The 14,175-nt window shown below is 49.6% G+C and overlaps 1 protein-coding gene across 3 annotated transcripts in view; it reads right to left on the bottom strand.

Moving 5' to 3' along the window:
• Nucleotides 1-2,562: 2,562 nt before the first annotated feature.
• Nucleotides 2,563-14,175, bottom strand: part of ANKFY1 (ankyrin repeat and FYVE domain containing 1) — a 69,527-nt gene continuing 57,914 nt past the window's right edge. For all 3 annotated transcript variants that reach the window (XM_040243715.1, XM_040243716.1, XM_040243717.1), the window contains exons 19-25: nt 13,093-13,269; nt 11,126-11,273; nt 10,570-10,660; nt 10,142-10,266; nt 8,330-8,476; nt 7,260-7,350; nt 2,563-6,740 (exon numbers count right to left, since the gene is read on the bottom strand). In XM_040243715.1, the coding sequence (XP_040099649.1) occupies nt 6,608-6,740; nt 7,260-7,350; nt 8,330-8,476; nt 10,142-10,266; nt 10,570-10,660; nt 11,126-11,273; nt 13,093-13,269 (912 nt within the window). In that variant the 3' untranslated portion in view covers nt 2,563-6,607. The remainder of the gene's footprint in view (nt 6,741-7,259; nt 7,351-8,329; nt 8,477-10,141; nt 10,267-10,569; nt 10,661-11,125; nt 11,274-13,092; nt 13,270-14,175) is intronic.

Raw genomic sequence — 14,175 nt, 5'->3', positions numbered from 1 at the left:
AGGGCCATCCTTCCCACCGCCCACCCCAACAAAGCTTTTGAAAACGCCGCACATGCTCACTGTCTCTGCTGCTCAGCCCTCATTTGCTGTGTAACACAGTCGCCCGGCTTCTGCCCTCCTCTGCTCAGCAGCAGGCTCAACTCTGTGCTGGTAAAGCCATTCCACATTCAGTGATTACCTACCTAGGCCTGTCACATTTGAGGGCCTTCATGCAAGTGCCCCTTGGCTTTTTCCTCATTTCCCTTATCTCCCTCCAGCATTCCTTCTCAGCCTCCTGTCCTCCACACACCCTTCTCTCCAGCTTCTCTCCCCCAGCTGTCATCTAGTTTGGGCAGCCTTCCTGATCATTTCTGCAGGCACCGCAGACTCCACAGTCCTGGAGTCCACTCGTCGTCTTCCTCGAGATTCTTCTGGTTCCCCTGGCTGGTCCCACCATGGCCATGTTAAAGCAGCCCCGTCACACCAAGGACTCCTCCCAACCAGCCTCCAGGTCCTGGCAGTCCCACCCCCTTACCTGTTCCCAGCACTCCTCTGGCTGAGGCCTTCCTTTCTCACCCGCTTTAACTGGACTCTCCAGCTGCAACCCCGCAGCCCCCTAGCCCCCTACTGCCAAGTCCTTTCCTGCTGATCAGGGCATTATTCTCCAACTAAACCTCTTGGCTCCTGCGTCTGTCGAGATGAGGTGCTAGCTCTTCAGCAGCACAGGAGGCCCTCCTGTGGTGCGTCTCCTCTCAGCCTCCATTCTCTCTCCCACCACCTCCCACGTGCTGAGCCCTCCAGCCTTCACCTTGCTGCTTTACGCATGCAGCGCCTTTACCCAGGCTGTCCCTTCTGCCCGGAATGACACCTCTTGTGCCCAGTTTGTCTAGCTCTTGTTTCGTGGTAACTCAAGTCAGCTGAGAGGTCTTGCTAACTGTCAACCCACCAGTGGATTTAGATGTGCTTTCCTCTAGGTAAATAATTCTGTGTTCACTTCTAAAGTAACGACCATCACAGTGCCCTGTAACTATGAACTTCCTGCCAACCTCTCGCGCTGGACTGTAGACTGTCTTTTGAGACGGGGACTGAACATTACTTGGCTGTGTAGCCCCACGGCTACTGTACCTAGCACATGGGAAGTGTGCTATTCGCTCTGTTTGGCAGATGAGGCAAGCATGGCCTGAAGAACTTAATAAAGGCACAAAGCAATGAAGCTGAGCCTAGAACTCAAGGCTCTTGTCCTGATTCAGTGCCATGGTCCTGGGTCCACAGTTTGGTGTGTGTCTGCCCTCCTGGAACAGGACAAACAGTAGGAGGCGAACTTGAGTAAGGACCTTGTTTCAAGTTCCACACACCCCTTGAGCACAGTGCCTGAGGCATCCTGGTGACTCAGCCCCAGGTTAAAGGAGGACTAGTGTCACTGATCTCCTGAGTGATTCAGTATTTACCAAGCGCCTGTGTCCCCTGGGGGTTGGGGCTGGGAGGACAGTGAGGCTCCTGCCCTCGGGGCGCTTACAGTGTGGCGGAGTGAAACCCCGGCTAGAGCAGCCAGAAGCCACTCCTGGGGGAGGAATGTGCGGACAGCCTGGGGGCCAGGTTCAGAGGTAGATCTTTCCAAAGACAAACTGAGAAAGAAAAGGAACCAAACGAGGCATACGAGAGCCATCCCAGCCAGACATGGACTAATCTGATTTCCATCCTCGAAAGCACTTCTACCACCCGGGCCCTCAGACATGACTCCCCCAGCCTGCACCGGAGAGGACCTCACTGTGTACACCGCGATTCGTGTACTTGCCCAGGATGGAGGATGCATCACTTATCACAGATCACCTTCCTCAGGGCAACCCTGTGAGCCAGGAAGAACCATGGTCACTTCTATTTTATAGACCCGAAAACTGAGGCGCAGAAATCATGCAACTTGCCTGTTTCATACGCACTCTATTTACTGACATAATATGACCAATGTTCTCCTCAAGGATGGCTGTTAGGATTACTTGGGATTGTTTCACGAAAGCCCCGAACAGTGCCTATTAATTATGAGAAAAGCCACCAGAAAAGATTTATCAGTCACTACATCTGGCCTGAACAAGGGGTGAGCAAAATGGAGGTCGGGTAAAGGAAAGGAAAACACTAGCTCAAGAAAGCGTGAGGGCCAGGTGAGCTACTGGATTTGTGCGACTGTATGGGGGGCAGGGAACGGATCACTAGACTTTAACTTGCAAACCCCTATTCTTGCCTTAGTTTTCTCTGAAACCCACAGTTTAACAGTCCTTCCTTCAGACCACAGCCAGCAGAAACCTCACCATGGATCTTCTCGAGTCGCTCCTAAATAATGGAGTCAGGGAATTTCCAGGGTCTGCGGAAGAGGTGCAGTGGGGTCAGGGGGCTGAGCCGGAGCAGCTGTGGTCACGGGTGTCACCGTGAGCTGAAGTCTGGGCCAAGAGCACAGTACATCCAGGCAGCCGGTGGTTATGCCCACAACAGCTATTTTTTCACTGCTGTCAACAATGTGTTTCTGAAAAAAGTGTTGGAAATTCAAACATTCCTGGAGGGTAGTTGTTAAAGAAATGTATTCACATGTCAGGAGTTTAAAAAAAAATTGTATATTTGTTTTTAATTCTTACTGGTACTTTTTGCATTAAAAGGAACTACAAATGTTATTAAGGTTTCCACTTTAAATGCACAATTTTACCTCATTTTATTTATAAGGACTTGTTACAGAAAATGCAAGTATCAATATTTGAAAAATACATTCCATTACACGAACGCCAAAGAAACAATGCTGATAAGTGCCATGGTCCTACTGATGGCCTTGCCCCACACCGACCGCCACCTGGAATGGCTTGGAATCCAAAGGGATCAACCTAAACATGTGCCTGCGGTTTCCGCCCAGGCCTCCCCCTTGGTAGAACACACAGGGATGTATGTCATGGTAACAGCCAACTCCACGCATCTGCCCAAAAAACGATGTTGTTAAGTCATTAAGTTGAGCAGGCTGCCAACTCTAAGACTCCCTAGCTACAGAACACCAACATTGTCCTTTTTAACAGGTTAGTATATTGTTTATGCCACACAAAAAAGTAACTGTATAGGGAATGATCTTTCAAAGAAAGTCTTTAAGGCATCTATGATAACTTCTGGAAATTTAGTAAGTGTTTTAGTCAAACTAGTCAGCTCTTCAATGAATTAATTCCACAAAATGAGAACGTGGCTTCCAAACCCCTTTAGGAAATTGTTTGCCCTCGGCTTCTTCCTCTCCCTGGCTGGGCACAGGGAGCTTTGGTGCCTCAGATTAGAGGGGCTGGGCTTGCCCGGTCCATGCCCACTTCTCCTGGGGCTGGTCCTGAGGGGAGCGAGCCCGGGTCCCAGAAGCACGCTTGTCTCACGAGCTCCAGGCGGGGCTGTCCTGGAAGCATCCCACCGACTTGCTCATGCTACTGTCACCTGGGCAGTGAGTTTGCCTTTCAGATCTAATCACTACATAGCTCAATAGGGTTTTCTCCTCCAGATTAAAAATAAAACCGAGATGGAGATCAAGGCTCTCCCCTGTCCCAAGGCTTTTCGTCCATTTCCCGCTTATGGACAAGATGAGCACAATCCCATGTAATATGACAGGTGGGAGACGTGAACCAGCAGTGGCAGTGAACCCACAAGCACGCTGAGCTCCGCGCGAGGAGCCCATTCGGCGGGAGCAGGGAGGATGCGGAAAAGGGTGGTCACAAACAAGCCAGGGCTCTGAGGTAGAGGGCAAGCGGCCATGTGGACCCCCACTCCTGGAGAGAGAGGCAGGTGAACTGGGCGATCTGATCCGGCCTCAACTGAATCGGCGACTGGGGTTGACAACGCACTGGCAACAAACTCCAGACAGAACACACATTCTAACATCATTCAGGGAGACCCCACTACAAAGAGAACTGGAAATTAAGAAGTCCTAAACGCAGGCACTTAAGTTTGTGGGAAGTTTCCTGTATTTGAGGATAACAGCAGGTTAGTTTTAGCCACTCTGTTTAAATGTAGCACACGGTTTGTACCTTCATCTTTAAAAAAAAAAAAAGACTTAAGAATACACTGTCTCACAGCTCTGATGAGCAAGCGGCAGTTAAAAAGTTAACTTAGCGTTAACAATGTTGACTGATGCAGCAAATTATATTTTAATCAAGTTTAGTCTTCCTGTTCTACTCACCCACAATTGGCAACTTTCTGAATGAATAAAACTGAGTTTTAAGCTATGGATTAAATTGTGACAAGAACAGCCAGGCAGTTCTAGAGTCAAGTTTGATGGCTTGGAGAACACAAAGAGGACCGAGAGCATGTCAAGTCCCCCCAGAGCAGCCACCATGCGAGGAACTGAGAGTGTGGCCCTCCCACCCATCGGCATGTGTCAGGGAGGGCCTAAGACTGTGGAAAGGTGCTTCTTCTAGTTCTACAAGAATGCACCCTGAAGATGCTGCAGGGCTCACAAAACGTTCCCCCCAACTCATGGAGGCTAAGTACCATCACTATCCCTGGACTCTGTGAAGGTAAACAAGCTTGACAATTTCAAACATGATTATAAGATTTTTTTTAGAGTTCAATTAGAGGCAAGATTGTTACTGAGATTGGTATATTACGACAGGGGCAGGACAACCAGCCTCATCCCTCACTGAATTTCCATCCTCCTCTCTCCACCATGGATGGTGAAAGAACAGGTATAAAAGTACCGACCACCTTGATTCATACCTGAAGCATAATTACCTTACTTTTCAATGACAGAATCAAACCACCTGACTAAGGTCTACTTACTCAGGCCCTGTTCAAGCAACAGAAAATGGAAACTGAACACATGCTCCACATGGACAGGTGTTTGCCAAGACCAGTTGTTTTTCTAGAAAAATTCGGTATGAAATAGGTCACAGACTTTGGGGGATAGGGAACTCTTGTAATTAATTTTTTTCTTTGAAACACTGTGCACAAGCTCATATTAACATAGAAAGCATATATATCTTATAAATCACAGAAATATTAAAAAAAAGTAGCACTCTGGTTTATCAGCTCATTTTACACACATATTTAGGCAACAGGATGTATAAATTCTACAGTGACATGGAGGACATACCCACTATCCAAACAAAAAGAACAGACTGCTGCAAAAAAATATTTAGTCCCTTTTACACATATATGCACACTTCATTAATGCAAAAAAAAATGTAGTGGTTACTAAATGTCTGAAAAAAACAGTATACATGATTGAGATTGTTAATCTCTGAGTATAGCTGTACAACACACTGTTCATCTCAAGAGTGTTTTTTTTTTTTTTTAAAGCAGTGGTATAAGTTTCTCTCTAAATGTGCATTTTTAAAAAACTGGCCAAACCTTCAAAAGAAAAAAGAAGTTTAACACCTCAGAGTTAATATATATGTACTAGCAGCGACTAAGGCCTGACAGGTTCCAGGGGCTTCATTCAGCACATGAGCCTTCCAAAACGGGGTCACACATGCTTGGCCAGGGCCTTTGGCTGGTGGCTCTCACAGGGCAGATCAAGAACCTCCGCAGAGCTGGGACCCAGGCATGAGGGCGCTCACAGAGTAACTGGGAAGGTTTCAGCAGGAAACACTCATGTCAAGGAGATGGGACCTGCTGATCTGCAGACCCCCTCTCTCCTCACTCGGTCCTGTGTGACTCTCTTGCTCCAAAGGACACTCCGAGGGAGCTTTCCGTTTAAGACTTAGTGTGAGCTGAGGTCCAGTCAAAGCTAACTGGTAGAATCATTGATGTACAGATATGTGAGGGTACTTTTGAATATGGACTTTTAAATTGGAATCACCAGTAATGCAGCTATATAAAAAGTGCAGCACAATAAAAGTGCATTTTCTCTACCACTGCCTAGCGGCAGGTAACTGAGGACTCCACAGACAGGACATGGCAAGATGAGAGAACAAAACGGCTGCTAGGAGGCGTCAAGCTGCCAGAGTGCAGCTGGACACGCCAGTACATGAATACTGGTAAAGCTTTCAGTTGTTAAGGCCACAATTTTTCAGCTCTCATCTTTGAACCCTGTTTAGAAAGATTTCACCTTTTTTAAAGGGGTAGTTCACTAAAAATACAGCTTAGCTTTTCCAAAAAAACAAAAAAAAAAAGAGTGAGACTTCAGGCCAAGAGGATCCTATTTACCTTTATGAAAACACTGTGCAGAGAAGTCCACAGCCACTCACCCTAGAGGAAAGCCAGCTCTCGTTGTGCAGCCAGACACCGGCTTCCTATGGTCAGGCTCAGCCTGGGAAGTCTGCCCAGGCAGCAGACGTCATGAATGCTCTGAGATGGACACTAAGCTACTGGAAGAGAAAATGGGTTTCAAGTGTCCTTGTACATTGCTAGCAGAACGGGGTCTAATTCCTATCATATTTACCACTTAGGCTAAAAGGCCTGGTCCAACTAGTGAGACATCTAGCGACCTCAATCATGGTCTGACACACTGACACTCATACAGCATCATCTGAAATGGGATCTATCACCCTGGTCCATAACTGTTCCAGTCTCTTGCCGCGGGAAGATAACTGCCAGCTCCTGCTCTAGGTGGGGTCAGGCTGGTGAGCAGAGCAGCTGCTGGGGAGGCGACTGAGGATGTGGTCTGGACCTTCCTGGGGGCTCACTAAGAGACACCCCCCAAAGTCAGGACATCAAAGCAAATGTTGCAAACTCGCACAGGCTTGTTCAGATCAAACTTTATAATAGGAATCTCCTTGGTCGAGCATTTATGGCAAAGAAGACGTCCGCAGTGACGACTGTGGAGGCAAGAAAAGAGGTGTGAGAGGGGTTCTCGAGAGTAGACTGCAGCTGGGCGCGTGAGCACTGTCACGGCAGCCCCCGCAGTGGGCACGCGAGCCCGTCCTGGCGCTCTGCAGTCAGCTCTGCCCCTTGCCGGCTCACTCACACCGAGGGCTATATGACTGACCGTCCGTGATGACAAAATTCTGCCCGTAATTAAGTTAAAGTGATCCGGAAAAAGCCTCTTGCTTTAAGGCTCAAGACAGGCTCAGCAAGAGCTAGAGAACTCTCACATGATGCGAGGAAGATGATGCGAGGCCTGACGGGCTGCCTAGGACGATGGACCCCAGCATCCCACAGGAAAGCCACCTGTCTTGAGTGTCTGCTGGCCTCCCTACATCTCTAGACGTGGGGAGGGTCCCGTGGTCAGGTTTTTCCCAGGCCCTGGCAGGTTCATGGTCTATCGTGGGAAAAGGCAGAAGCAATCCGCAGAAGCCTCCTTATTCCTCTGGTGGGTGACTGGGGGTGGGTCTTACCAGTGATGTTTGCGCGTTGTGACTCCGAACTTGGCAGTGCACTCGTAGCAGGTGGAGCCGTCGCACCATGGAGGCTCCCTGGACAGCATGTCTGTAACACAGCCCAAGACCAGCTCCTGTCAGACTCCGACTGTGTCCAGCCAAACCGGGCAGCAGAGGGAGAAGGGGACCGAACAGCAGACAAAGCGACCCACCGCAGAGGGCCGCGAGGGGCAAGAGGGCAACAGAGCACGCCTCTCGTCACTGTGCTTCGCAGACACCCTGATCTTTTCCTCAAGTCGAAGATCTGTAGTGGCCCTGCATGGAGCACGTCTACTGGTGCCATTTCCCAACAGCATTTTCTTACTTCATGGGGCTGTGTTACACTTTGGTAATTCTCACAGTATTTCAAACTTTTTCATTATTATTATATTTGTTGTGGTAATCTGTGATCAGTGATCTTTGATATTACTATTTTAATTGTTTTGGCATTCTTTAGCAATAAAGTAAAGTATACATAAATACATTGTTTTTTAGACAGTGCCACTGCATATGCAACAGACTACAGTATTATGTAAATATAACTTTTACGTGCACTGGGAAACCACAAAGCTTCGTGTCGACTTACTTCATCACAATATTCACTTTACTGTGGTGGCTGGAAACTGACTGAGGTCTGCCTACTCTAACCGGGTCACACAGGGGAGGAAAATTCAGTGGGCTAAACCAAAGGCCATTCTGAAGGATGGAAAGATTCGGCATCAGCTAAAGGATGAAGGGTGTCAGCCAGGAGCGTTGGGGAGACCTGCCTGGAGCCGATGGATTTCCCATAGGATCTGGGGAAGCGGGAATCTGACGGGGCCCCAAAGCAGGACATGCTGTAAAGAGACTACTAACAAGGACAGTCCCCAACCCTGCTCAAAGGCGCTTTGCGGGATTCACAGACAAAATCCTAAACCATGTGGTGCCTCAAAAACTACCATCTCAGATTGCACAGCAAGTCATCCTGAGATTTCAAGACCACCAGTACATCTGGGTAACAGACACTGCCAGCATGCCTGCACTGATGGAACTGGACACAGGCCACTCACCTAAGAGTCTAAAGAGCAGCTGCTTGGTAGCGACCTGGTAGTTGAAGATGTTGACCCCTTGGTTGTTGTTCACCCCCAGGCGGGCCCCCGAGCGGACGATGGCACGGCACAGGTTGGCATTCCCTTTCATGTATGCCAAGAGCAGCACTGGAAAGCAAAACCACACACAGGGCTACTGCCCACCCAGGCCCAGCCTGGCCCTGCCAAAGGGCCAGCAGAGGATGGCTGAGGGCAGGACACAGCCCTGGCAGGACATTCGTTAGCAAAGTCCCCATGACACACAGAGGGCCCAGAGCTCCGCAGAGGATCTGCAACATCTTGCAGCCAAGCACCAGTCATGAGCCAGGGGCTCCAGAGCGACTCTCCGGCTCCAGAGACACACTCTTGCCCATTCAGAGCTTTGCCACAAGAGAACTGAGGAGGGAGCAGATGCCGTGGGAAATATGCACCACTGTCTCAGCTGCCTTCCTCCTGCACAGAACACTCTCCACACAATGCAACAAATTCTAAAGACTGGTGAGGTGTGCACACACGGAGAAAACCATAAACCAGTGTGGTGAGCCTGCTCCAGAAAGTTACTCGAGCCCAGGGAGCCTCTCTCCTGTGCCAGCAGTGGACACCCAGGCTCTGGCCAGCCCACCCTCCTGGTCCTCCCTACGACTACAGCTACCAGCAGCTCCTTTTTGCTTACATTTCACAGATACTTTATTTAAATTCTTTAATTCTGCAAATGATTCACAAAAATTAGGTTATTATTTCAAAGGAGGAAGCAGGCATAGAGAGGTTACAAAATATACCTGGTCACCTTGCTGGAATATGATGGAGCTGGGTATCTGAAACCAGGTCTGTGTAATTCAGAAGCCTGTGCGTGAAGCACCTGCCTGCTTGCTGGCTCCTGGACCATGCTGCTCGCTGGAGCAGGTGCTGGGCCAGCAACTCACTCCCAGGGCTGACACCCCTGAAGCTGTTAGGCTTGCCAATGCCGGCTTAAAAACATGTCCATGAATCAAGGCCAAGAATTCTTCCCAAGGTCAAGAAGCAACGACCAGACATTTGGTCCCATGCAGAGGTTTGGGCTACCTCTCGGTGACAGCACTGCTGTCAAAGGCCACAGAGGCTCTATCTGGCGTGAACGGGGACACAGCAGCAGTGAACAGTTCAGACAGCCCTGGGCTGGGAAGAGAGAGACTTGGGTTTCATCTTTGTTTCCTTACTTGAAACGTGGGAACACACTACATGTACTGCTTACCTTACATGGTTATTGTGAGTATTCAGGAAGAAAATGAATGCAAAACATCAAAAGCACTATGAAAGCTACACAAGTTAACACAGTGATTGTGGGTGGTGAGAGTACTACCATGAGAGAGGCCTGTTTATCAACCCCCTCAATCAAACATCAGCCTTTATCTGTAGAGAACATGCCTTCTCTGTAAATATGTACTAGGGCCCATTTCCTCCTTCTGAAGCACCTGTGAGGCAACTGTATTTCCTCTCTCTCTCTCGGGATCTGAAAGCTTGGGAAGGGACCTAGTTGACTAGATACAAGGCAGATGAGGCCAAAAGAAACAGGTAGGCCAGCCTGTCTGGACATGGGTATGGCTTTGGAGCACTAGATACACTTTAGATGTGCTTGTACCTAAAGTCAGACACTGCCAACTTCCGCCTCAGGGATCTGTGATGATACTTGCAGAGCCCAGCCAAAATGCACGGGGCTGAGTGTCCTTCAGTAATGACACGTGTGCCTGGGCTCCTGATTTTCTAGGAAGCAAGGAACACCGGTGAGACAGGACCGACAAGAGCCTCACCACATACCTGTGTTTCCTTCTGCATCTGGTTTATCCAGAGGATACTCGGGCATGCACTCTAAGAAGAGATCAAAGATGGCTGCAGCATTCTCCTTGCCATACTGTCCCAAAATGTGCAGTGGCGACTGGCCTCTGAGAAGACAAACTGGAGAAGTTAGGTGTGTATCTGCCATAGCCATCATGCATAAAAGAAATGGGACTGTCTGAACTCTGTGATGCTGGATAAATCTAAAGGACACAACAGTCATAAAAGTTTTCCTAAAACGTATTTTCAAAAAGAAAAGTTCCAGGGCACTAAAGGCTGGTCAAGGGCCCTAGTGACCAGTTCTGCACTGGGCACCTGGGGCTCATGTAAGACGCCCGTGACCACCAGCTCGGAGGGGCGCACCAGAGGACGAGGAGTCCTGGCCTCTGCTCTGAACCACATCCACTCACCGTAGATTAAAGGCTTCAGCATCCACGGTGCACTCTGTCAGGAGGACCCGGATGTTGTTGAGTCGGCCATGCATGACGGCAAGATGAAGAGCTGGGGAGGAAATCCTCTTACAGCGCGAGCCCAGACGCACACACAGAGCATCACAACTCTTCTCGGCCTCACAGATCTTCCACTGAATGGACCCAGTCAGAGCAGCCACCATCTGCTCACAGAGCCCTCCTTTCCAGTCTTCACTGCCCCCAAGAATAAATCTAAATGCAACCTCCTAAGATTTGCTTTGTGCCTCTGCAGTTATCCAAAGGTGAGATTTAATGGTTTCACAAGAAGCCATTTGGGTTTCTAGGGTCACCATTCACATCAGGAGGCTGCCCAGGTGCCTGTCAAGGAGCAGGCTGCATGCCCAGCTTAGGGGATTTCCTGTCACAGCCTGGCCCCTGTAAGAGCCAATCTCCGGGATGGGGAACAGACCCAACGGTGCGTGCTGCCCTGCCACCCCAGAAGGAAGGGACTGCTTGAGGCCCTTGGCACCGCACACAGGGAACGCCTGGGAATTACCGTTATTTCCATTCTCATCCACAGCAGCAAAGTCCACTCCATTCTCCAAGAGGACTGAGCAGATGGTGGGAAGGTCCTGCTGGGCAGCGAGGTGGAGGGCGGTCTGGCGGTGCTTGGTTAATTCATTCACTTTGGCACCTGCAAGAAGCTGTTGAAGTTGATTACATGAGCAGCCGCTCTACCACCACTAACCAAGGTCTGGCGTGAGGGGGCAAGCCTGCCAATCTCCTGCCCTCCATGGTTTGCCTTCCTGGCTAAGCTGGGAGCTAACTCCTGGGGAGGCTCAGGCCCACAAAATCTGTCCCAAGGGGAAAGTGGCAATTACCAAAATGTCCAAAAAGCTTCTCCTTAGGAGAAGGAAATGGCAGCCCACTCCAGTGTTCTTGCCTGGAGAATCCCAGGGACGGGGGGGCCTGGTGAGCTGCCGTCTCTGGGGTAGCACAGAGTCGGACACGATTGAAACGACTTAGCAGCAGCAGCAGCAGGACCCAAACATACTAAGACTATGGGATATAATAAAACTACACAAGACTGCAGGGATCTGCACCATCCTCACACATTCACACACACACACACACACACACACACACACACACATGCTGAAGACGTTTAGAAGCACATACACCAAACTCAAGGCAGAGTTGGGAGTGAAAGGGAGACACTAACCGCTTTCTGTCCTTATGTGTTTTAAGTTTCGCCACAATAAAAATATACTATTTTTGTATTTTTTTTTAAAGAAAGAAAGCAACACAGAGAAGTGCAGAATCAAAGGAAGAAAGCCCTTTAAATAATATATATTCATTTATCATCCACTTTCTAACAAAGTTTCAAAGACAGCTGCTAATAGAAAAGACTACATAGTGAATAAATACTGTAGCATATATTTGAAAGTTGCTAAGAGAGTAGATTTAAAAATTCTCGGGCTTGCCAGGTGGTCCAGTAGTTAAGAATCTGCCTTTCGATGCAGGGGCCACTGGTTTGATCCCTGGTCTGGAAAAACCCCACATGCACAAAGCAACCAAGCCCAAGAGCCACAGCTACTGAAGCCTGTCTGCCCAGAGCCTGTGCTCTGCCATAAGAGAAGCCTCTGCTTATGAGAAGCCCGCGCCCCACAACAAAGAGGAGCCCCCGATCAAGTGCAACTAGAGAAAAGCCCATGCGCAGCAACAAAGATCCAGCACAGCCAAAAAATAAAATACGTAAATAAATCTTTAAAACAAACCGATCCTCATCACAAGAAAAACAGTTCTGTAACTATCAATGGTGAAAGGTGTTAAGTAGATTTGTGGTGATTATTTTGCAAATATACAACTATCAAATCAATATGTTGCACAAAATATACAACGAAACACAGTATGTTGTTTAGTTGCTCAGTCATGTCCGACTCCTTGCGACCCCACGAGTGGAGCCCACCAGGCTCCTCTGTCCATTGGATTTTCCAGGGAAGAATACTGGAGTGGGTTGCCATTTTCTCCTCCAGCGGATCTTCCCAACCCAGGGACTGAACCCAGGTCTCCTACATTGCAGGCAGGTTCCTTACCATCTGAGTCACCAGGAAAGTCCAATATGTTGTATACCTGACGCTAATGTTGTCTGTCAATTCTGCCTCAAAATGTTAAGTAACAAAGACTAATGACAAAAAGAAAGAGAGCACTCCCTGGAAAGCGCCAGCTGAGAGCCTGGCATGGAGCAGGTGGACAGAGACATGATCTCGCCTCCTGATGCCCCCGCCTGCCTCTGCCGCCCACAACCTGCCTTCCCTCATGGCCTCACCTCAGCATCTGCCCACTGGGCGCTCAGGACATGCTGCCCACAGACACACCTGCTCTCCCGAGTGTCCTGGCTGCTCCCTAAATTCCCACTGGCCTTTCCCAATTCCTGGCAAAACACCTGTGACAAGAGAGTCTCTACACACCCTACAACATGCTTTGTCCACAGCTTACAGCAGTAATGTTTCAGGGACTCACCAAGTTGCGGACAATAATCTCCGAGCCTGCCTGGACAGCGAGGTGCAAAGGGGTCAACTTGGATGCATCCTGGACTCTGGAATTGACGTTAGCCTGGACGCTGATCAGAAACAGGACGCTTTCAATATCAGAGTTCTGAACTGCCACATGCAGAAAATTCCGGCCCTTGTTATCCACCTAAGGCAACAAGTGGGAACCAAAATGTTAGTGGGTGCCCCCCACAAGAATACCTCCTGAGCACCTGTGAGCTGCACTGACCACCAGAGGCCACACTGCAGTCCTCCTGACCCCAACCCCCAAATTATAGACCCGCTCTGCGTATTTGTCCAGAGGACCGTGTGTGCATGGCCACATCCATGTGGTCAGGAAAAGGGAGCTAAGCCAGCTGCCCTGGCATCCTCCTGCAGCAGGAATGGACCTGGAAGGCCAAGCAAGAGATAAGCTGAAGGACAGGGAGAGGAGGCCGGCAGAACACTGGGCTGCGCGGGGCAAGGCACAGGGGACGCTGGCGTGGGCGTCTCCTGCTTTAGCCAAAACAAACACCCAGCACTCGAACACCACAGCACTCGAACACCACAGCTGCAAGGCCAGGCTGACCCGTGAGCCACCAAATGAGCCTTCAGAAATCTCCAGCAAAGTCTCCTCTTTCAGTGAGCTACAGGACATCAACAGTATGTCACAAACTTTGTTCCACTGATGTACAACGGACAGTGGGTCATTCAAATCCAACCACCGAGGGTACGCCAAATACCAGAGCTATCATGTCAGTGTGAGGGCTGGGGAAGAAAGCAAGGGAGACACACATGCTACACGCAAAACACATTCCTTCACATCACACACACACACACCAACATCCACCCTCGACACACACACACCCAGCATCCTGCACATCACATACACATCCATCCATCCACCCCCCCGACACACACACACCCCCATCCACCCGACACACACACACCCCCATCCACCCGACACACACACACCCCCATCCACCCCCGACACACATACCCCCCCATCCACCCCCGACATACACACACCCCCATCCACCCCCGCACACACACACACCCCCATCCACCAGACACA

This window comes from Oryx dammah, unplaced genomic scaffold (assembly GCF_014754425.2).
Source record: "Oryx dammah isolate SB20612 unplaced genomic scaffold, SCBI_Odam_1.1 HiC_scaffold_8, whole genome shotgun sequence".
Taxonomy (NCBI): Eukaryota; Metazoa; Chordata; class Mammalia; order Artiodactyla; family Bovidae; genus Oryx; species Oryx dammah.
The sequence above is the reverse complement of the archived record's forward strand: the minus strand, read 5'-3'. Positions and strand labels throughout refer to the sequence as shown.